This window comes from Salvelinus alpinus, chromosome 16 (genome assembly GCF_045679555.1).
Source record: "Salvelinus alpinus chromosome 16, SLU_Salpinus.1, whole genome shotgun sequence".
In the NCBI taxonomy this organism is placed as follows: Eukaryota; Metazoa; Chordata; class Actinopteri; order Salmoniformes; family Salmonidae; genus Salvelinus; species Salvelinus alpinus.
The window spans coordinates 31,770,625-31,796,026 of NC_092101.1; the positions used below are offsets into that span (position 1 = coordinate 31,770,625).

At 40.3% G+C, this 25,402-nt stretch overlaps 1 protein-coding gene across 3 annotated transcripts; it reads left to right on the forward strand.

Annotated features, from left to right (window-relative positions):
• The first annotated feature begins 898 nt into the window (after positions 1–898).
• On the forward strand, positions 899–25,093 carry LOC139541359 (volume-regulated anion channel subunit LRRC8C-like). Of its 3 annotated transcripts, none has more exons than XM_071345930.1 (7): positions 899–1,281; positions 5,609–5,754; positions 15,725–16,123; positions 18,515–19,122; positions 19,361–19,682; positions 19,764–20,126; positions 20,385–25,093. In XM_071345930.1, exons 2-7 carry the CDS (start codon positions 5,617–5,619, stop codon positions 20,949–20,951), a joined length of 2,397 nt encoding a protein of 798 aa, XP_071202031.1. In that variant the 5' UTR covers positions 899–1,281; positions 5,609–5,616; the 3' UTR covers positions 20,952–25,093. The 3 variants fall into 3 exon arrangements, with proteins under 3 accessions (XP_071202031.1, XP_071202032.1, XP_071202033.1); XM_071345931.1 differs by having other exon boundaries at positions 5,612–5,754; XM_071345932.1 differs by having other exon boundaries at positions 900–1,281; positions 15,725–16,114.
• The last annotated feature ends 309 nt before the right edge of the window (positions 25,094–25,402 follow it).

The window sequence follows — 25,402 nt, forward strand, 5'->3', positions numbered from 1 at the left end:
GTTCTAATACTCAACGTAGAAGGATTTGTCTTAATGTACAGTATATGAAAGTGATGCTAATAAAAGGATTCTTTCACGTTATCAAGCTCACAGTGACTTACAAATCACTGCCTATTACTGTGATTAAAAAGAGCATATGAAACAGTGTTTTTCATGAGGCCTACCTGTGTGCCTTCCTTTAAGCACCTCTGTTTGAACACCTCTCCTGTCCTTGATCCATTCCACATACAGCCATTTGCAGATCTTTTCAGTCTCCATGTGAAAGATAGTTATTGCGAGGATGGAACATTTGTTGACTTATACGTTTAAAAAAAAAAACACCCATGTAAAATGAAGGCCTGCAAAGCTTACATATTTAAGTCTAATAGCATGAGATGAAAGTAGACAAACATCAGTGTGCAATATGAAGGTCAGTCAGTGGACATTCTGAACCTTGTTTGAGGTCAGTAGGTCACATGACCAATGAGCTATTGAAATTCTAAATTTTGAAAAATTCATGGAAAACCATGTGAGATGAAAATGGACAAACTAAAGGGTGTGCAATATAGAAGGGTATAGTCAGTGGACATACGGAACCTTGTTTGACGTCATTAGGTCACACGACCTAGGAGCTTTTGAAACTTTACATTTAGAAAAATTCATGTAAAATCTTGTGAAATGAAAATTGACAAACTAAAGGGTGTGCAATATAGAAGAGTAGTCAGTGGACATTCTGAACCTTGTTTGACGTAAGTATGTCACATGATCAAGGAGCTATTGAAATTTGAATGTAAAATAAAGTTTGTACTTTGTTCACGGTCCCTAACTATTTCAACTTGGAATACAAGACGCTGCTCACATTTCCACATGTTTATTAGCTTTGGAAAGCAAATTAATGTCTAAATAGTGAAAATAAGACATGTGCAATGTTGTGCGCAATTTTTCCAACATCATGACACTTATTTGGAGTCTCTGGCTCAAGTGGTTTGAAAGCTATTGAGGTTTGAAAGCGCGAATATCCGTCGAATATCGAACTTGAAACTGTCTTAACCTCGGTTATTCTAACGAGCCCAACACGTAAATCGGCTAGTCCCCGCCCTGACCGCGTCAGTCAGTCAGTCAGTAGGCTACAGTCTTTGTGCATCACGAACAGACAGGAACATTGAACTAGCTTGCAGTCAGAAATAACGGAAAGCTGAGGACCACACCAGATCCACAAGGACATGATTGCCGCTGCTGCCCTAAAAAACACCCATCGACAAACCGCTATAGAATCTAGGCTGTCAGACAGATATCACTAGGGTAAGGCACATTTTGTTATTGTATTCTTACATGATTGATGATGAATGTACATGTTATTTTCATAGCGCATATTTCGTTACATTGTATTTGGGTTTAACTGTAAATTAGCCTACACATTGTTGCCATGTTTGCATAGCAATATAAATATACATTTTAACTTTGGCCTGTCTATAGCCCATGTAACCCGAGCCTCCTGCACTAGCTGACACTGCCTCTGAATAATGCTAATATTGAGTTAGGCATATGCCATGTACTGTATCTCAATTAGATTTAAACCCACACATAGGATTTATTATTTTGTTTAAAGGCTAGAAATATGAAACGTGGTGGGAATTTCTCAAGTTTGGATAATGATATCACCTATTCCCTCATCCCCTCTTCCCAAAAAGGAAAGAAGATGAAAAATGTTTCTTAATTAAATATTATTCTCCATATGAATAACTGGTTAGCAGTATGAGTGCCTATTTATGGAAGGCAGAGAATTCACACCATAGATTAGCCATATACTGTATACCCTAATACTAAACCCTTGAGTTTGTCAGTACCCTGTGGAGAGGGAATGGTTTATGTTTTATACATTTTTGGGGGGAGGGGGGTCATATTTATCTTAATCTTATCTAGAGATGCAATGTTGTTACCTTCTATTATGTGGTTTGAAGGTGAACTAAGAGAAGTTGGCTCTAAGGTTAGCCGATAGGCTCCGCATTTTGCAGTATGTAGTTGAAAAGTACTGGTAGTATATGATATTTGGGATTTTCATTGTACAAGTTATTAAAAGATGTCCCAAGTCACTTACATAAGTCTGACGTTATTGTTATCATTTAACACCTATTGTTACAATCCCCCCCTATTCTCTCAAAGTGATCCTGGAGTCTAATATTTTCTACATAGTTTTTCCATGGTCCTCCTAACTAATAAACCCATCTTGGACAGGATGTGTTATCCTTGGGACTGACTGGGGACTGGGTGTGATCTATCCAGACATCCATGTCTGTCCCAAATGGAACCCTATTCCCTATATATTGTATCCCGAGAGCACTCTGGTCAAAAGTAGTGCACTATATAGGGTATAGGGTGCCATTTGGGACACAGTCATAGTCTGTTTTGGGCAGGCCCAATAAGTCAGTGTTGGAGATTTGCAGAGTTTCCTGTCAGGAAGAGCCAGGCAAAGGATAAAACGCAGGCGGCCCAGACATCCAGGCCAGCTCACTGAGTTGACAAAGCAAACAACTTATCTAGGCTAGGGAGGAATAATTTTCAAAAAATGATCAAAGGCTATGTACAGTTTTTCCCACTGTAGTTGATTGGAGTTAAACCGATACAGATTGTTTACTAATGCCTTATACCCATTGGAACTTCATATACATTTGTATTATACAATATACACTGAGGATACAAAACATTAAGAACACCTGCTCTTTCCATGACATTGACTGACCAGGTGAAAGCTATGATCCCTTATTGATGTCACTTGTTAAATCCACTTCAATCAGTGTAGACCAGGTATTCCCAAACTGGGGTACAATGCCATCGGGGGAACACCAAATAAAAATGTGATTCACATTTTTTTTAAACATTTTCAAACAGTACATTTATATTTTCCACCGGGGCTATACATTTGGGTGAGTGTTCAGCTAAATAACAACACAATGACAAATTGTAATGAATACTCAGGGAGAAAAATGTGTAGATTCACGCGCAGAGCGCGGCAGGTGTTAATTTCACCTTCGCAGAAGGCAGGAATTGTGGTTACAGGTAGGCAATGATCATACACAGGTAGGCAAACAGGCAGGTGAATCAAAACTAGTACTAGTTCTCATTAACCTGTGGTGAGTTATTCACAATTTTTGATGAACATATAAGGTTTAAGATGGCTAAATAAAGAGCAAATTATTGATTATTACATTATTATTTGTGCCCTGGTCCTATAAGAGCTCTTTGTCACTTCCCACAAGCCGGGTTGTGAGAAAAACTCACACTGATTCTTATGTTTAATAGATGTATCGTAGAGTGTGTGTATGGCAGACTTACAATGATGACAAAAAAAACAACATTTGAGAGTGCGCTGACCCCGGTGCTAGAGGGGGTACGCAGTTGGAGGTTGAATGTTTGAAGGGGTATAGGACTATAAACAGTTTGGGAACCACTGGTGTAGATGAAGGGGAGGAGACAGGTTAAATAAGGAGTTTTAAGCTTTGAGACAATTGAGTCATGGACTGTGTTTGTGTGGCATTCAGAGGACATCCAGTCATCTTGATACAACTGTGGGAAGCATTGGTGTCAACATGGGCCAGCATCCCTGTGGAATGCTTTCGACACCTTGTAGAGTCCATGCCCCAACAAATTGAGGCTGTTCTGATTGTAAAAGGGGGGCAACTAAATATTAGGAAGGTGTTCCTAATGTTTGGTATACTCAGTATACATTTGCAATAATACAAGTTAAGTGTCATGTTAAAAATAATTGTATTGAACCTGAACTGTCTTCCATCCTTCATGTCGAGTTACATACATGCATTATTTCCATATCTCAGGAACTCCTCAAGGAAACAATGTGTTCAATTGTATGAAGGACAATAGAGATTAAACTATAGGTCTAGTTTCCACAGTAAAATCAGTATATCTGTGACTTTGAGACAAAGTTTTAGGCTTTCCGACTCTGGTTAAAGATGGTTGTTTGTTTCTAGCACAGCGGTCTATCTAAACAGTGCAGCTGTGTTATTAAAAGTCTCACATATTTAGCTGTAGCTCTCTTGAGATATGTTTTGATAGACTATACACTTGTGTGGTTGTTTAGTGCTGAAGACTGTATATACATGAATTTAGAACAAAATGAAAACCATCGACAAACAAACACAGTCAAGTATATCTAACTTCTAGAATATGATACATCTATGAATTATTTAGTTGTGTCCTTATACATACTTATACACATACATATATTTATACGTAAGTAGCCTATATACATACTTATATCATGTAAATGTGACATTTTACAGAGTAACCTATACATGCCATCTAATGTAAATGCTTCCCACTGGGCACAGACGTCAGTTCAACGTCTAGTTTTGTTTTACATTTGATTCAGTTGTCAACTAACGTGAAGTCAAAATGAAATCAACAAAAAATGTTAACCATCTTATTAGGGTTGGGTGAAAGTTGGGTGAAAGTTGGGTGAAAAAAAGAAAAAAATTCCTGATAATTCATTACCTTCATGATTTTTTGTAAATGTAATCAGTTTTGATTTAACCAGTTTGTGCCCAGTGGGTTACTATTCTGGTTGTATTGTTTAACATTTTTATTAATGTGCAAACAGAGTAGAATCATACTCATGCTTTGAGAAATAACTTTCCAAAATAAGAGATTATCATAGGAAAAACATATGACATCCTTTTGTCTTAATGTTGAAGAATGTTCCTCTGACTCAGATGTTGTTGATGAGTGAGAGAGAGAGAGAGAGAGAGAGAGAGAGAGAGAGAGAGAGAGAGAGAGAGAGAGAGAGAGAGAGAGAGAGAGAGAGAGACGCTTGTAAGGCCTTGATGATGCTACTAGCATGGCTCTATATATTATGTTATGATTCAGTTATCCATCCTAACAGGCAGATTGTTTAGTGTATGTCAGCTATGAAATTTTGATCTATACCAACTGCCAAAATCATGCCTCGGTTTATTGTTGTACAGTCAAATCATTAACAGTATCACCAGTACGAATTGACACACATGTTCATGTACGGAGGTATAGGTGCAACATGGTTTCTTTTCATGTTTAACAGCATGACAGGAAGCAGAGTTTAATTCACCCAAACCCCACACATAAAGGAAACCTTATTATTCACAGTTCCAGCTAAATGTATTTGAATGTTAAACAAAAATGGCCATATTGGGGCCTGCTGTATTTTGGCAGCTATTTTGTTTGACAAACAAGAGACCGACTGGTTATACGGAAGGTGATGCTTACCGTTATGGATATGTTTCTGGAGTGTGATTGGGTTGTCAGTGTAGCCCTAATTAGTTCCAAGTATTGTCTTGTGAAGGCTAGCTACATTTCCCCCTACAATTCCCCCTGCGTGTTCAACTAGTCTGGAAGCTGGCCATGTTGAACATATACATTTAAATGGAGCTTCCAGGCTTTTTTTTCAACCAAAAGGCAGCCCTGCCACTTGGTTTGATAAAAAGCTAATGGATAGAGATGGAGAAATTTAACCACTTTCAAATTAAAAAATTGAGCTTTGATTGTAAAGATTGGCACATAAAAGGACTAAATATATTTTGAAGCTATATATTGTTTATAAATACATTGTTTGCAAACAATCCCTAAATCTCTGTCTCAGCAGGAGCCATGATTCCTGTGACGGAGTTCCGGCAGTTCTCAGAGCAGGAGCCAGCATTCCGGGTTCTGAAGCCCTGGTGGGATGTGTTCACAGACTACCTCTCTGTGGTCATGCTAATGATCGGAGTGTTCGGATGCACCCTACAGGTTAGTGCACAGACTACCTCTCTGTCATCATGCTCATGATCTGAGTGTTCGGATGCACAGTACAAGGTCAGTATCTTCAAACCGCACAATATCTGCTTTCCCTGCCTCAGAGTGTCCAAAAGGCCTGACTATCTAATGAACAAGGTGCATACACATTATAACTTTATCTTGTAGCATAGTCCTATACCTAGTGGGGCAAAAGTGGTTGAATTGATGACATAATGAGAAATATGTTGTAGTTCACACAGTATGCCTTGTGTGCTGTGTCGTTAGGATGTTATAGCAGATATTAGCCTTTAAAGTAACTTGCTAATTCACTGCTCTGTAGATCTACTGTGTCCTGTCCTGTAGTCACAAACAGCCCAGTGTTGGGTTCATGTAAGCTGCACAGTATAGCGGGAGTTTACCAACGGAAAGGGGAAGACATTCCTGCACTCCACACATACACACATACACACACTCACACAGACACTGCGCACCAAAAATGTCTCCCCCGCCTGCCCACCACGTCTTCATAAACACATGGGCTTCATCCGAAATGGTACCCTATTACCTATATACGTAGTACACTTCTTTTGTCCAGAGCCATCTGGAACACAGCCATGATTCCAGCGACCAGTGGCCTGTCACTTCCCTTCCCCTCACCACTCTGACCAGCTGCAGAGAGAGAGGGTGGAGCCCTCCCTTACGAAAAAAAACATGAATTTCACATGATCACATGTGAAGTGTTCCACAATCACATTTTGATCTGTTCACATGTGATTTTATGTGAAGTTAATGTTATAACATGTGACAACATGTGAAGCAAAATGTGATAATGAATCTACATGAAACTACTCGTGAAATCATGTTTTTCCACGTGAAATTGTAAGGATTAACCCGAGCCGCTACCTTCTCCTCTATAAACCCCTGTAGATTATAAGTAATTATTTTTTAGAAAAGCCCAAAACACCATTGACAGGAACTTGTTTATTGGGGTGAGAATATCCCGTGTTGTCCCTTGAACCAAGGGAAGGATCACTACAAAAATAATGACTATTTTGAAAAACTGCTTTCACAGTTTGTAAATAGTGGGTGATTTCCAAACACGACCCATCTGACGACCCTCATTAGTTTACATTGGTAGTTTACATGGTAAACTAAACCGCAACCTAGTCAAAGCAGACAGCACTGTCCCTAATTAATACATTTCCTGGCATTATGGGACTGTTTGTCTCAGTTTACAGTAGTGGAGGTAAACACTGGCTCTGCCAAAGGGACATTTTTAGCTTTACACACACAAGTGTAGCTACCTCATGTAGATGGATGGTAAGGGGGAGGGTGAGAGAGAGTGAGAGAGAGAGAGAGAGAGAAAGAGAGCAGGACAGAGAGAGAGAGACAGAGAGAGGGAGAGAAAGTAAAAGAAGAGAAAGATCAAGAGTGAGATCAGGAGAGTGAGAAAGAGAAGTGTGTGTGTGTGTGTGTGTGTGTGTGTGTGTGTGTGTGTGTGTGTGTGTGTGTGTGTGTGTGTGTGTGTGTGTGTGTGTGTGTGTGTGTGTGTGTGTGTGTGTGTGTGTGTGTGTGTGTGTGTGTGTGTGTGTGTGTGTGTGTGTGTGTGTGTGTGTGTGTGAGAGAGATGACCAGGGTGTGTAGAATTCTGCTGATCTCTGTTGTCATGACGTGGTCCTTTCTGGGTATAGATCGTGGCTTCCCCCTCTCACTCTCTCCTACACCCAGGTTCTGTTATCTCAGGTCGTAAATTCCTGGTGGAGACTCTCTCCCCCTGGCCATACTGAAAGAGAGACCACAGAGTGAACAGAGGATTTGACGTGGCCGAACTCTTAAATCCCCAAAATGTGAAAATAAAACTATATGTCCACTTGTGAGAATGTGGGAAGAGTCCGTGGTCACTTAAAGGACAGTTATGTTGAGTGTGTTTCATTTGGTGACCTCACTAAGGACATGAAATACACATAACTATATCTCTGAATATGTACATTTCTCAATTATGGTGTTTGCATCTAATTCTTGTATAAAATGAATGAGTAAAGATGAAACTATTTGTGAAATGATGTAATGTGATGTTAACCCTTTAATGTGAGAGAATTGTATTCCCTTTAAAGTTTAACTAAGTCATTGGCCCGCTCCCGTGAGCACAGACATGATCTGGCGTCATGGAACAGCCCTTTCCTATTGTTAAGAATAAAACCCCCTCCTGAGGAAAGAAAGACTTTGATCTTCAGGGAAACAGAAAGGGAGAGAGACTCGGATGAACTCTCCAGCAGATGGACTGGATTCCAACAGAGAAGATTACAACGACACATGGGCGTAAATATATATTGATTGCAATTATTCCCGAATGAGTGAGCGTTCATGTGCAAAGGATTAGCATTTCAATTAATATAATTATCAACTGTGTGTAGTGATCCCTTTTGTCTTTCCCGCTTCTTTCTCAGTCCACACCCACTTACCTTTGTCCACCAAGCCGTCATATCGGCTTAGCCCACTTGGGAATCTTCCCTATTCTTGTTAGTAAGCAATATCTACTGTTTGTTTGTTTATTCATTTCTGTGATTATTTAGTTAGTTAGTAAATAAACGATTAAGCCAATTGGTGTATGGATGATTGATAGTTTAGGCTGGGTCCCTGCAGATAACCAACAATTTACGACGTTTGGAATGAGACTGACGTGAGGTAAATAATAATTCATTAATAGAAGACTAATTGATCAGATATAAAAATACCTGAAGAGTTATATTCGGAAAATTATAACTTTGTAATCTGAAGATTTTCCGTGGTGCCCCAACTTCCTAGTTAATTACATTAACATGATTTGTTGAATCACGTAATAATAATTACAGAGAATTGATTTGATAAAATAACAGTTTCCACTTTTAATGATGCCAAAGGCACTACATATTATGGTGCCCCGTGTGAGGCATCTAATATAGAACGAGACTTTGCTGTTGAATTATGTATATATCAATTGTGCAAACAGAATTGTACAAACAGACTGCGTTATATACAGATTGGTTGTGTGTGTGTTTCCATTTGAACAAGCTATGGGGTATGCCTCCGGTGTCGATAGAGTCAGAACAATGAGCTGTAAATTACAGATTTAGTCTGTTAGGCTAAACGGTACTATTTCTGTCGGTCAATATTCATTTCTAAAGCAAGGGCATAGAGCCAGGAAGGTTAGAAATTAGAGGATAGATTTGTCAGTGCGGGTAGGCCACATGTGTATCTGTTTTTATGTATCGTGTCGCTTCGGTTATATAATGCTAGCAAAGTATGCTGAATTGGTTAATGTGAGACGTCGCTAGTAAAAAACCTTGTTCAATGCGGTATTGAATCTCTTGTGCTGTATAAGAATTGCAGTGGTTTCTGACGTAGCCAGTGGGTAACGTTAGCAATACATTTCTAGCGCTAGGATACAATCCAGATTCTTAAAGAAATTTGAAAAATAAACGTTTGGCCAAACGTGGGCTATTTCTGCCTCCCGCGTTTCAGAACCGGGTAGGATCAGTCATTATTAATTTCTCGAGCGAGGACAAAGAGCCAACCGATTTGAAATTGAGTAGATATTAGCTTGACTAATAATTATCTTTCTCTCTCGTGTTTCCAGGCGAGTAGAACACGGTGCATTTCGTTGTTTGCCGCGCATTCCGGTAAAAACATCGCGAAAATAATGCAGGGAAATGGTTTGAACGTAATGACGTTATAAGTAAAACCACCCTAGTTTGTGCTTGGAAGTGAGATTTCTGTACAAATAGGATTAGCTTAGCACGAGATGCTAAGCTAACAAAGGGAAAACATCATTTTCTTTTTCCTGTGTCACGTTGAAATTCCTCTGCTTTGCGTGACGGAAGTCCCGCCCTTTGTACTTCCATTTGATTTCAGCTTTCTGCGAATGCTGGTGGTGAAGAATCGCCAGTACATTTCTTGTAAAAGAATTAGGTGACACCCAAACGTGGATCACTTTAAGATATCCAGCCAATCGCAATTGACTGGATATCGATGTCTGATTCAATATAACTAATATGTATAAATGCCAGATTTCCCTTTTCAGGTGGATCTTTTCAATAATATACAAATTGAGTGGTTTTCTAAAATGTCACAACGCTCTCAGGTTAATTAAAGTTTAATTCCCAAATAGCCTATACAGGTTTAATTTATCATTAAAATAGATCAATCAGTAAAATCTGCTTTTGCAAAGCACATTCAATTAACCCCAGTACTGACGGAAATCCCGCGTCCAGCGGGAATCCCATGTGGCTTTGGCCTTAGGGATATGTGAAACTAGTGGTGAATGTACCCCAATATTTAAACTACTGTTTACACTTATGATAATCCAGACACTCAATTGATTGGATAACACTGTCTCAGTCAATTTAATAAGTTAAATTGTCGAACATACCTTAAGGTTCTTCCAATTAAATGAGACATTTGAAACTTTCCAATAGTAACCTAGATGAACCAACTTCCCAGGTTAATTCAAGTTTAATTCCCAGATAGCCTATCCATGTATGATTAATCATTATCATTGATTAATCAATACAATTTGCTTTTGCAAATTCATTCACGTCCAACTCCCACATTACTGGTACAGTACTGATGGTTCATTAACATCTATAAATAGATTAAAATTGTCTTTGCAACTTCCAACGTATTCCAAAACCAAACTTTGGAAAAATATGTTTTTTTTCCCCTTTCAAATGTTCTAATAATGTGCAAGCTATCAGAGGGGGTAGTCCCCACTCGCCCGCTAATTAGTGAATCTCACCCATAAAATGTTTCATATCTGACCTCAGCAGCGATACCAACCCTAATTATGCCATTAGCGGAAAAACAGCAGACATGGCGAACAACGCTCTCCAAAATCAACCATCGGGCGCAGGCCTCGTAAAGGTTCTCTCCAGTCTAGCCCTAATATCTTGCCATCCGAGATTGGCATCGGTCCAATACCACAGTGCACTGCTGAAGCACGAGCAGGTAACGGTAGACATAAAGGGACAAGTGGAGAGAACCAGGAAACCAATGACAAATGCAGAAAAGGGAAAGATTCTGCTAGCTATGGCTGCTAGCTACTGCGTTTTGAAAACTGAACAATTAAATGTAATTGTGAAAATGTATGATGATGAACGAGCACAAACTCTTCAACAAAATCTTCTTCTACAGGAACAAAATTGTATGCTACAGGAACAACTCAATTTAGCCAAGACTAAATACGATGATGTCCACGCCAAATTAGATAAATCTGACGAGTTATCTACAAACAGGAGCGCTCAACTTGATAACATGCATGCAGTTTTGTTGAATGCTACTCAAAGTAACAATGTTCTACTCAACATGCTGCAGACCAAAGACGATCAGTTAATAAACACAATGACTTAGTTGGATGACAAATCAGTAGAACCCATTGAAGTCGCTGACCAAATGAATGATGAGAGAACTCAGGTGATGAAGATGGAAATATTGATTTATAAGCAAGAGGAGGAAATCTCATCACTGAATCTCTCGCTTCGTACTCAAGACCTCTATCTGCAAACAATGACAGATAAGTTTGAGACCGAAAGGAGCAAGTGCGACACTCACATGTCCAAAATCAGTACTCTAAGTGCTCAAGTGGACTCTGCAATGCAGCAGACCACCACCCTTAGGTACCATCTGGAGGAAGTCCAGAATGGTCACGCACTACTGCGTGACTACCTATCCAAGCAACCGGAGCCCTGTACTCAAAGCAGTAAAGACGATAGGTTTCAGACTTTGCCTCCCTTATGTGTCCCTCAGTCTTCCCCTCTTGGCCATTCGGCACTGAGTAATATGGTGCCTCTTGGCCAACAAAGCCAAAGCTTGGCTTCTCCTCTTGGCCTTTCGGCCCCAATTTCCCCACAGGAGGAACCCAACCCTCTCCGCCCGCTTGGTGCGCGGAATACCTTGACAAACTCGTCAATCATTTCCCCACCTTTGACCCTGTTCCAGGTCAGCCAAACGATACTGAGACGTTTCTAGCTGACAAAGAGGACGCATTGGATGGATACCCGAACACTACGTGTCCTAACAGAGTTTACCTGTTGAAGTGAACATCGAATAGACACGTGACGAGGTTAATTAATCTACAACAGCAACACACGATAAATGACTACGCAAAACTTGCCACAGCTTTGAAATTAGAATTCAGTAGTTCTGTGAATCGCAAACACGATAGCTCACTGGCTAACACCGTCAAACAAGCTCAGAACAAACACCCACAAGCTTACTATCATAGGCTTTGTTCAGCTTACTTTGGCCTACTCACTGAAACAGGAATGGAGGAGCTGGTACCATTCAAACAAATGTTTCTGTCGAACATGTATCCCACCTTCATTACCTACTTGGGCCCTGCAGCCCACTTTGGCTTGCCTATCTTACAACTCAGAGAGCTTGCAAGCACAGGCTTTGAGGCATAAAAAGCTCACAACGCTAAGAGCCCTGACCACTCGGTTTTGAAGTTTGACCAGGAGCACTCACTCCAGTTAGAGGGTGTATTATCAGGTATTGGAGCGTTGAGAGATGACGCACAACAATGGTTTCTACCACGAAACCACAATTCCAATAACATTCTCGGTCAAAATAACTGTGAAGTACGTCACCATCGAAACGACTACCTCTACAATCGACCTGTTCGCTACGTTCCTGCACCCAACCCACAAAAAGTGTCAGAGCACAAGGGTAACAAGGGTTGAAGTACAATCAAAATGTAGACCAATGTTCTCTAGAAGTTCCACTACGTGAAAATTTGAGAAAAGGGTAAAAGATAAGTCACAAGGACTAGACAAGGAATTACTGGACACCAGGTCCGCAGGAATTAACAAACATAGCAAGGATGTTAAAATTCAAATTTCTCCCACTCTCACTTGAGACCCTATCCAGGGCCTGCTTGATCAAGAAACAAGCCCACAGGCTTTGTCTATAGACTCTGATACAAATGTTGCGAAGAAAAAGGTCAAACGCTTCATTAAAGCCAAGCCCACTCAAAGCCCGAAAAGTCGATCTGCTTTCACCTTGAACAGAAATTGCACATCACGTCGTTGCGAACGACCACTCGTGGGTCACCACTTCGTGAGGAATATGTCCACTAAACACGAATCTAAACACCCATACCTGGAAACAGTCCTGGAGGACTGCTTAACTTGTCATGTGCCAATTGATTCGGGTGCGACAATATCGCTCATCTCTCAAACATTGTTCTATGATCTCAAAAGGGCTTTGAAGCCAACTAAATGTTGGTTAAAAGTGGAACGATGCGACACTACACTTCGAGGTTTCACTCAGACTACCTCATCCTCTCACATTGAGAGGAATGATAAAACTATACTTCCAGGACGTATTGCTCGTTCACCCTGTGTGTGTTACCAGCCTCGAATCTGTACCCCTGCTACTCGGAGCAGACTTGATGGATCGGTTACTTCCACTGATGGATTGGAAAACCAACCAGGTATGGTCACAGGCCACAGTGCCTTCTCCACTGACCACACTGTTTTTACCTAACGCTAGCTGCAATGCAGTAATTCACGAGGGGTATCTGTCGAAAGCACCCCTTGGGAAAAATACGTTTTGAAACCTCTTGGTGCAGAATCCGATCCAAGGAGATATTACGATATCTCATTCCATCAGCAAACCTGATTGACCGTTCTTTTCATGATTACGAGCCAGCTGTCTCTGGGAATGAGCAACTTCCTTCCTCCTTGCAGTCGTGCAATAAGGTAGTTGAGACAAACTTATCTTGCCCTTCGGACACTTCCACAAGCACTGTGGCCGTCTCAGCAAGAAAAACATTGTTTCGCAGTTATGTGTGTTTTATTTCAGGTCGTAAATTCCTGGAGAAGACTCTCTTCCCATGGCCATGCAGAAAGAGAGACCACAGAGTGAACAAAGGATTTGACGTGGCCGAACTCCTAAATCCCCAAAATGTGAAAATGAAACTATATGTCCACTTGTGAGAATGTGGAAAGGGTCCGTGGACACTTAACCCTTTAATGTGTGAGAGTTGAATTCCCTTTAAAGTCATTGACCCGCCCCCGTGAGCACAGATATGATCTGGCGTCATGGAACAGCCCTTTCCTATTGTTACGAATAAAAACCCCTCCTGAGGAAATCCTCTTCAGACCACACATACCTCGGTGTAAGCTAAGGTGGCACAGGTTTGAGTACCAAGACTAAGCAAACCCACAGCGTGAGCTGTGATTGCAAATAGTTATTGAATTCCTAACCATACCATGTGGAGCATTGGCTACACGGCTGGAAATGGTTAAACTCTGAAACTATCGATTCTTACAGAATAAGAGCAAATCTTAGATACTAATTACTAGTCTGCAGCTAGAAATTATGTAAACCTGGGACGAGAATACCGACAACCGCTGAAACATCTATCTATGAGAACATTTCTGAATGGTACTCTGAAGTATCCATTCTAACCTCGAAAGACTTTGATCTTCAGGGAAACAGAAAGAGAGAGAGAGACTCGGATGAACTCTCCAGCAGACGGACCGGATTCCAACAGAGAAGATCACAACGACACATGGGCGTAAATATATATTGATTGCAATTATTCCTGAATGAGTGAGCGTTGTGTGCAAAGGATTAGCATTTCAATTAATATAATTATCAACTGTGTGAAGTGATCCCTTTTGTCTTTCCCGCTTCTTTCTCAGTCCACACCCACTTACCTTTGTCCACCAAGCCGTCATATCAGCTTAGCCCACTTGGGAATCTTCCCTATCCTTGTTAGTAAGCAATATCTACTGTTTGTTTATGCATTTCTGTGATTATTTAGTTAGTTAGTAAATAAATGATTAAGCCAATTGGTGTATGGATGATTCATAGTTTAGGCTGGGTTCCTGCAGATAACCAACAATTTACGACGTTTGGAATGAGACTGACGTGAGGTAAATAATAATTAATAGAAGACTAATTGATCAGATATTAAAATATCTGAAGAGTTATATTCGGAAAATTATAACTTTGTAATCTGAAGATTTTCCGTGGTGCCCCGACTTCCTAGTTAATTACATTTACATTATTAGTTGAATCACGTATAATAATTACAGAGAATTGATTTGATAAAATAACAGTCACCACTTTTAATGATGCCAAAGACACAACACTGTACTCAGCAAGTCTGACTTTTAATTTCTCCTGTCCTGCATTAAAAGAGAGAGAGCCTCCCCCTTTTCCAGCTGATCAGGCATTTTCTTCAGACAAATTTTCCAGACAGAGTCCTCTGCCTCAGGAACCACATGGTATTTAGGCTATGTCACTGGTCTGGCTCATAAGAAAAGCAAATATTTACAAAGCTGAAGAAAAATAAACTGTATATACATCAACACATTCATGATTAGTTTATAATTGCAGTAGAACAATTGGTAATGTTGTAAGTGTTATAAAAGTGCAATGGTAGGTCAAAGAATAACATATCATTTGGTGGTACAGTATTGCATAGCGTTACAATGAGTCTGACTCCCTCTTTAGTCTGCGGTGGCTAAAACACAAATTGGTAATCTCCTGTCTGAGTCACAGTCCTACCAATGTTGTCACAGAAGGAAATGAGAAATAACATCCGATATCCCCCTCTGTTGTTTGTATTATCATTGTGTATCTAAGTTACTGTAATATACTTTTTTGTAATGAATTCATTGGAAATTGTTCTCACTTTTCCACTGGGCACAGACGTCAGTTCAACATCTATTCCACGTTGATTCAATGTAATTCCCTAGTGGGTTAGCTCGTTATTATAAAATAATAAAGAGCAAAAAAATAAATGTGCCTAATAAAATCTTAGGAATATTACAATCAGTGAAGAATTTCAATATTGCAGAACTGTTTACTACTCAGTTACTGTGATATTGTGTATATATTGCCATCATTGGGTATTGTTTGACAGTTGTATTGTCATCTTACATTTGTGCTTGCTTTATTGTGAATGTCTTTTTTGATGTTTCTTTTCTTTCAGGTGGTCCAGGACAAAATCATCTGCCTTCCACAGAGAATATCAATGGCGAACCAAACAATACCCTTACCAAATAAAACCGAGCTGGTCTCACCTGTTGTGTCGCAGGATGTGCATGAGATGATGGGCCTGAAAACCAACCTGGACCTTCAACAGTACAGCTTCATAAACCAGATGTGCTACGAGAAAGCCCTGCACTGGTACGCCAAGTACTTCCCTTACCTAGTCCTCATACACACCCTCATCTTCATGGTGTGTAGCAATTTCTGGTTCAAGTTCCCAGGCTCCAGCTCTAAGATAGAGCATTTCATCTCCATCTTGGGAAAGTGCTTCGACTCCCCCTGGACTACTAGAGCTCTGTCCGAGGTGTCTGGAGAGAACCCAGAGGAGAAGGTATTGTTGGTATGTGTTTGTACAGTATGTAGTGTATGTATGAATGGATATATGTTTGTACGTACACTGAGTGTACAATACATTAAAAACACCTTCCTAATATTGAGTTGAACCCACCCCTCCACAGAGATGCTGATGCTGGCCCATGTTGACTCCAATGCTTCCCACGGTTGTCTCAAGTTGACTGAATGTCCTTTGGGTGGTGGACCATTCTTGATACACACGAGAAACTGTTGAGCGTGAAAAACCAAGCAGTGTTGCAGTTCTTGACACAAACCGGTGCGCCTGGCACCGACTACCATACCCCGTTCAAAAGCACTTAAATCTTTTTTCTTACCCATTCACCCTCTGAATGGCACACATACACAATCTCAATTATCTCAAGGCTCTAAAATCCTTCTTTAACTGGTCTCCTCCCCTTCATCTACACAGATTGAAGTGGATTTAACAAGTGACATCAATAAGGTATCATAGCGTTCACCTGGATTCACCTGGTCCAGTCTATGTCTTGGAAAGAGCATGTGCTTATAATGTTTTGTACACGCAGTGTATATATGTACAGTTGAAGTCAGAAGTTTACATACACTTAGGTTGGCGTCATTAAAACTCGTTTTTCAACCACTCCACAAATTTCCTGTTACAAACTATAGTTTTAGTCGGTTAGGACATATACTTTTTGCATGACACAAGTAATTCTTCCAACAATTGTTTACAGACAGATTATTTAACTTATAATTCACTGTATCACAATTCCAGTGGGTCATAAGTTGACCATGCCTTTAAACAGCTTGGAAAATTCCAGAAAATGATGTCATGGCTTTAGAAGCTTCTGATAAGGTAATTGACATAATTTGAGACAATTGGAGGTGTACCTGTGGATGTATTTCAAGGCCTACCTTCAAACTCAGTGCCTCTTTGCTTGACATCATGGGAAAATAAAAAGAAATCAGCCAAGACCTCCGAAAAAAATTGTACACCGCGGGTCTGGTTTATACTTGGGAGCAATTTCCAAATGCCTGAAAGTACCACATTCATCTGTACAAACAATAGTATGCAAGTATTAACACCATGGGACTACGCAGCCGTCATACCGCTCAGGAAGGAGACACGTTCTGTCTCCTAGAGATTAACGTACTTTGGTGCGAAAAGTGCAAATCAATCACAGAACAACAGCAAATGACCTTATGAATATGCTGGAGGAAACAGGTACAAAAGTATCTATATCCACAGTAAAACAAGTCCTATATCGACATAACCTGAAAGGCCGCTCAGCAAGGAAGAAGCCACTGCTACAAAATCGCCATACAAAAGCCAGACTACGGTTTGCAACTGCACATGGGGACAAAGATCGTACTTTTTGGAGAAATGTCCTCTGGTCTGATGAAACAAAAATATAACTGTTTGGCCATAATGACCATCGTTACGTTTGGAGGAAAAAGGGGGAGCTTGCAAGCCGAAGAACACCATCCCAACCGTGAGGCACGGGGGTGGCAGCATCATGTTTTGCGAGTGCTTTGCTGCAGGAGAGACTGGTGCACTTCACAAAATAGATGGCATCATGAGGATGGAAAATTATGTGGATATATTGAAGCAACATCTCAAGACATCCGTCAGGAAGTTAAAGCTTGGTCACAAATGGGTCTTCCAAATGCACAATGACCACAAGCATACTTCCAAAGTTGTGGCAAAATGGCTTAAGGACAACAAAGTCAAGGTATTGGAGTGGCCATCACAAAGCCCTGACCTCAATCCCATAGAACATTTGTGGGCAGAACTGAAAAAGCATGTGCGAGCAAGGAGGCCTACAAACCTGACTCAGTTACACCAGCTCTGTCAGGAAGAATGGGCCAAAATTCACACAACTTATTGTGGGAATGTTGTGGAAGGCTACCTGAAACATTTAACCCAAGTTAATCAATTTAAAGGCAATGCTACCAAATAATAATTGAGTGTATGTAAACCTTTAACCCACTGGGAATGTGATGAAAGAAATTAAAGCTGAAATAAATCATTCTCTCTACTATTATTCTGACATTTCACATTCTTAAAATAAAGTGGTGATCCTAACTGACCTAAAACAGGGAATTTTTACTGGGATTAAATGTCAGGAATTGTGAAAAACTGAGTTTAAATGTATTTGGCTAAGGTGTATGTAAACTTCCGACTTCAACTGTATGTATTGTTGTAGTCAAATGGCTGAGGAAACTATGGGGCAGTTTCCTGTACACAGCTAAAGCCTAGGCCTGGACTGAAAACTCAATGGAGAATCTCCTTTCAAAATTCTGTTTCGTCCAGGACTAGGCTCAATCTGTTTCTGGGAAACAGCCCTATATTGGATATATTTGAAATATTTCAAATAAAATGCATTAATTAATAAATTCATTCATTTATTCATTCAAGGACAACAAGAACAACAGTGCCAGCAAAGCGATCCTCAATGTGTCTGTAGAGGGGAACCTGGACAGCCTGGAGAAGACCCAGTCCCTCAAATCCATCCCAGAGAAGATCGTAGTGGACAAGCCCACAGCCAGCGCCCTGGATAAGAAGGAAGGAGAACAGGCCAAAGCTCTATTTGAGAAGGTGAAGAAGTTCCGCCTGCACGTCGAAGAGGGGGACATCCTCTATGTTATGTATGTTCGCCAGACTGTTCTCAAAGTGTTCAAGTTCCTCCTCATCATCGCGTATAACAGTGCTTTAGTCTCTGAGGTGCAGATCACAGTGAAGTGCAGTGTGGACATACAGGACATGACGGGATATAAGCATTTCTCCTGTAATCACACCATGGCCCACCTGTTCTCTAAGTTGTCGTACTGTTACCTGTGCTTCGTGGCTGTGTACGGATTCACCTGCCTCTACACTTCCTACTGGCTCTTCTACCGCTCGCTGAAGGAGTACTCCTTTGAATACGTCAGGCAAGAAACGGGAATCGATGACATCCCAGACGTGAAGAATGACTTTGCCTTCATGCTGCACATGATCGACCAGTACGACCCACTGTACTCCAAAAGGTGTAAAATATATATTTTTTGAAAATTGTAAATTGTTTCAAGTAATTCAGCTCTCCGTTGCTGTTGATAGGTATGTAATGCCTCCAATTGTAAAACAAACCATTCGGGTGCAGTTGTATGGCTACCCTCTGCTCCAGCCTTTCGGAGTTGGAATAAAGCAGAAGACAAAAGCAGAAGTTTCCATGGCATATCTGTCTACATTGGACAATAACGTATTCTTCTTCTTTCTTTCTCTCAGGTTCGCAGTGTTCCTGTCTGAGGTCAGTGAGAACAAACTGAAACAGCTGAACCTGAACCATGAGTGGACACCAGAGAAGCTGCGTCAGAGACTGCTGACCAACCATAACAACAGACTGGAGCTGCAGCTCTTCATGCTGTCTGGGCTCCCGGACACCATCTTCGAGGTGACAGAGCTCCAATCCCTGAAGCTAGAGATCATCAACAACGTATCCATCCCAGCCTCCATCGCCCAGCTGGAAAACCTCCAGGAGCTGTCTCTGTATCAGTGTTGCTTAAAGATCCACACCACAGCCACTTCCTTCCTCAAGGATAACCTTAAGGTATGCTATTCTGGTAGTCTTTGGTGTGGCATGTTTTTATTTATTTTTTATTAATAAAGTATCGTTCCATCTTTATGTAAGGTGCTCAGGGTAAAGTTTGATGACAGCAGGGAGCTGCCTCATTGGCTGTACCACCTACGGAATCTAGAGGAGCTCTACCTCATTGGCTCACTGAGTCCTGACGCTTCTAAGAATGTGGTTCTGGAGTCTCTAAGGGAGCTGAAGAATCTGAAGACCCTGTCGCTCAAAAGTAACTTTACAAAGATCCCCCAGTCCATCGTGGACGTGTCCAGCCACCTGCAGAGACTGTACGTTTACAACGATGGCACCAAGCTGGTGATGCTCAACAACCTGAAGAAGATGGTGAACCTGACTGAACTGGAGCTGGTGCACTGTGACCTGGAACGCATCCCACATGCTGTCTTTAGCCTCACGAACCTACAGGTATGATATGCCGTACTTTGACCGCCTGCTATGTTCGCCTACAGTGTCTCCACACTGAGTGGTCCACATTGTGGTTTTTAAATATGTAATGACCTATTCCTTTAAGCTCCTAGTTGAGCAAAGGGCCTTAAAGGTGCATCTCCAGCTAACTCTGTTCTGGGCTGTTTTCTTGACTTCAAATATGTCATATGTATTGCCAATTCCTGTAATATTGTGGAGTGACACTTAAAATACATTTGTATAACTCTAACTCTACAGGAGTTGGACTTGAAGGAAAACAACCTGCGCTCCATTGAGGAGATAGTCAGCTGCCAGCACCTCCACAAACTGACGTGCCTGAAACTCTGGCACAACAGTATCTGCTATGTCCCTGAGCACATCAAGAAGCTGGGCAGCCTGGAGCGCCTCTACTTCAGTCATAACAAGATAGAGATCTTGCCCTCGCACCTGTTCTTATGCAACAAGCTTCGTTACCTGGATCTGTCCAACAACGACATCCGGTTCATTCCGCCGGAGATCGGTGTCCTACAGAGTCTTCAGTACTTCTCTGTTACGTGCAACAAGATTGATAACCTCCCAGACGAGCTCTTCTTTTGCAAGAAGCTCAAAACCCTCAAGCTGGGCAAGAATACGCTGTCATTGCTCTCACCAAAGATCTCATACCTGGTTCTATTGACACACCTGGAACTGAAGGGCAACCATTTTGAGCTCCTGCCTCCAGAGCTGCGGTTCTGCCGGGCGTTGAAGCGTGGCGGCCTAGTGGTGGAGGACGTCCTGTTTGAAACCTTGCCTTCGGATATCAGAGACAAAATGAAGGCTGAGTGAAATGCCTTACAGAATCTGTGCAAAAGGCCCTGCGATACATTAGCATCCTGTCCAGGGGGTGTACTTGTACATCAAGCTGCCTCACATTACATAAACAGGAGATTGGCTCCTGCCCTATGGGCCTATCTGGCTCGGACAAAGCAAGTTACTTATATGTGCAAAAAGAAAATGCCAATCTTGTCTTAATCTGACAATCATAGTCTACCAAAATTGTAGATTTTACTGTATACTTAGTTTATCATGATCAAACTCTAAGCAGTATACTGTTCTGGGGTGGAAATTGTGATATTCATGCACAGCAAATTCTCCAGTGTTAAATCAACACTTACAGTGACAATTTTTCTATACGGGTCCACACGATTAACACTTTTAGTGTTATGCAATAACACTTCATATAGTATTTTTAACACTAGGAAGTGTATATAGTTTACACTAATGGTGTTATGCAATAACACCTCATATAGTATTTTTAACACTAGGAAGTGTATATAGTTTACACTAATGGTGTTATGCAATAACACCTTATATAGTATTTTTAACCATTACGCAAAGAGGTCTGTATCTGTGCAAAGAGGTCTGTATCTGTTGACAAGGTCGCTGGTGTTGGATTAAGGAGATTACAATAACAATAACGTATTTAATACTACTTGTTCCTATGTAAGCATTTACAAAGACTTCAGGACTGGCAGCAGACATATTCGAACTTGAATAAGTATAACCATAGACCACTTAAACTGATACAACACTTCCATTCATGGGTGCCAAAAACAACGAATTTAAAGCCACGCCTCAACTAAGCCACACCTCCAATATAATTTCCCAGTGCCTTGCCTTTTCAAGTTAATTGTAGATTTACCACCCATGACAGTATTTGTTAGTGGCAGAGACATGGTTGTTGAATTTATTAATTTCACTCCTGTGGACTTCCCACTAGAGGTGAATGTTATCATTAAAATGTAATGCTTTAGGACAATACATTAAATATATAAGGCCTTACTTTCATGGCCAAGTTTTACCCTAACACAGTGGTGTTAGGACAATCCTGGTTTAGAGGCCACATCTGCAAGTCACATTATGCAGGCTTGCAAAGTGATGTAATTCCTATACGAAACCAGATTTTTAATCATTCAGAATGAATGTAAGGGTTAGGAACATTGTGAGGAGACTACCTAAGTCAGGGATGGGCAACTCCAGTCTTCAGGGTCCAGATGGGTGTCACATTTTTAGCAAACACAGCTGATTAAACTAATTACGTTCTAAATTAGCTAGGGCAAAATGTTGACACCAATCAGGCCCCTTGGGGCCCGAGTTTCCCACCCCTTATCTAAACCATTTAAACTGGAACAGCCATTTAAGTAATAGTTGCATTTATTGCATCCATCTGATTGGATTAGTTGAGAAAAATGTATGTTATTTAAAAATCGTATTTGTGTACAATAATATTAATCAATCAATGTACATGCAAAAACACAGATATTAAAAACAATCCTAAAAATGACTCCCTCCAGTAGAGCATGCTGGGAAATGTGATAATGATGGGCATGGTTTTATTGGGAATGTTTTACTCTCCACAGAGTAAAACTGACAGAGAGTAAAACAGACACAATCACATTCTCACACTTAACATTGGATATAAACACTAACACTGGGGTTATTTTACACTACTGAGTGTTAATTTCAGATTTAATTTAACTCCTGAATCAACACTAGAAATGTTACACTGAAAAATCTACACTAGGTAACACTGGCCAATTTGCTGAGTGGGTGTATGTTTTGAGTAATATGTCTAAGTGTTACTTCATGTCAGAAGGGAATATGGCTTTGTGATGTAATTAAATGGTTCTTAACAATATAATTAGTCACAGGAAAGGTATATTTTGTAATGGTGCGTTGTTCATCCGCACCTGCACGCAATTACTAATAACCCATCCGCAACCGCCCGTCTATATGTGATAAAGTGAATATCTAACTTGCTAATATAAAACAATGTGCTGTAGGATAGTGTGAGATGCCGGAACGATTTGACAGGGGGTGCAGGATTCTGTTTTGCCTGATTTAGATATGTTTCTGCTTATAATTTCAAACATTTTGGTAGGCTATTTGTTATTCAACTTGTCATTAGGCCTATATGTTGCCCTAGAAGACTAAATAAACCTTTGATCACCAGAATAATGTCATACATTGATAGAAATAATGCTTCAATCTAGTTGACATGGGTAAAAAAGATTCTCTGTGCAACATCTCCAAATGACATCAGTTTGACCGGTTCTAAGGAAATAGAAAAGTGTGAAAATGACCCAACATGTTTCTGAGAAGATTTCAGTTCAGCTTGGATGCATATTTTATGTGGTTGAAATAGCTTACTGTCAACTTTTATGATAAAGATATCACCTCTACAGACACTATCTAACTGCGCATTCACATTCTCTCAAGATGCTGAAAGATATCTAATTTCTCCACTCTTGTTCCCAAGTTCAAATTTTGCTTACATTTGATGTATCATTTTACTTAAATAAATGCTTAATTCTGCAGGAGTTAATTAATATTAAGTCTATGTGAGAGGTTATAGACTTACAGTCAGTGTCCAGATTTCAGTTTACATTTAACTCATCTGAACAGTAGGCTACAGTTCCCTTGACGTGCCATAGGCCTATTTGAAGTCCATCTTGTGACTGTGGAATTTGTATAGCGCCTCACAATCACCACACACAACATTGCCAGCACCGCTATCATCCTCTTTAAACACTTCACCAATTCTTTCCCAAACATTACTTTTCTTGGCTCTCTCTTCTCTTTATTTTCAACTCTCCATTTCACAGCTTTTCTCTTATTGAATTCAAGTCCGACATTGGCCTTTTTGCCTCCATGGATAGATGTTAACTTTTTTTCTGCCCATTCCCAAGTGCATTTGGGGTTTGCCGTGTAGGCTATTTGGTACGCTACAGTTAGGCCCTAAAGATTAAGCTTATGCACCAATGCCAGATAGCCTAAAATAATGAAAGAAAAACATCAATGTAGCCTATAGATATACATTTCACAAGAATGATAGGTTACATTTTCAGATTTTTTAAGGTATTGTTTTCTTTTTAATCAAGCCGCCTGCTACCCACCCACCCTTCATCCGCACAATATTTCATGACCCTAAACCCACCCACCCCGCGGATATAACCGCGGGGACTGCGGGTTATGAGTCAATCCGCGCATCACTAATACTTAGCCTGGCTACCCGTCTATTTGTTCTAAGATTTGACTCCTTGTACTCTGTGTCATATGCCAAACATAATGTTTGTGGAATGATAGTACAAACAGATCTGGGACCAAGCTAAGGAATACTGTCTATCAGAGGAACTCAACAACAGGATTGCTTGTTCTTGTATTGTTGATATTGTTACTTATTACACTTGTTATACCGTATTATGCAGTGTCTAGCACAAGCTTCAATGAACATACACTGGATAGAATGTAGGCCTATAATCAGAAAGATTGAATATATACAATAATCAAAATATCGAATGTATTATCCTGAAGGGCCTCATATTTGGACTTAATTTACTGTCCAAAGATATTCTAAAATAGATATACTAAAATGTTTTTTGAAATAACTTTTCTACTCAGTCTCTATATTATGTAGTACTCGGATAATGAAAGTGCTTTATATAACAGTGTAGTTGGCTACAAGTGAAATGTGGACTCAGCTGTAACTGTTTGTCAATAGCCTGTGGCAAGACCATATTTATCAGGAGGGATAGCTAGTTTTAGTTAGTCACAGCTTACACAAGCTAAAAAAGACCAGCCATGTTGTAATTAACATATTTTGCACACGCCTTATAGATAGAGAGAACAATAAAGTCCACGTCTTAGACATTACAGTGTATCATAATCAGAGCTGTAGATCACTGCAAAGGTGCCATGGTTAGCTGCTATCTTAATTTATAAAAACAGTATCCCTACCGTATTTAGGGCGTTATATTCTAATGTTAAATATTCCAACCATATTAATACAGATGGTAATGAGAGAAAGATAATAAAAAGGCATATCTTTTGTACATATTTTTTTATCAGATCATCTTTGCTGTGTTTGGTTCTTCATGTTGATTAATAAAAACAGCCAGATGGCAGCTGCTTTAAATGTGGCACAAACATTTTGTAGTCTGTGTTATCCTATACCTATAAACCATGTTGCATCCCATTTCATGTATAGCTGCACTCCTGGTTTCCCTCAGAGAAAGTAAACCAAGTGTTGTGTGTGGAATCAAAGTTGCACCCTAGGTGGCAGTGTTGTGCTTTGAATATAGCCATGTTCAAGTGTCTGAGGGAAATTCTTTACTACAGGGGTACTCAATTACTATTTGAGAAGGTCTGGTCACACAAATGTCCTAGGTGGCAAAGGTCAGGATGAATATTGTCATTATGCAGTGTAGTAACAAACCCCCACCTCGCAACACATGTAA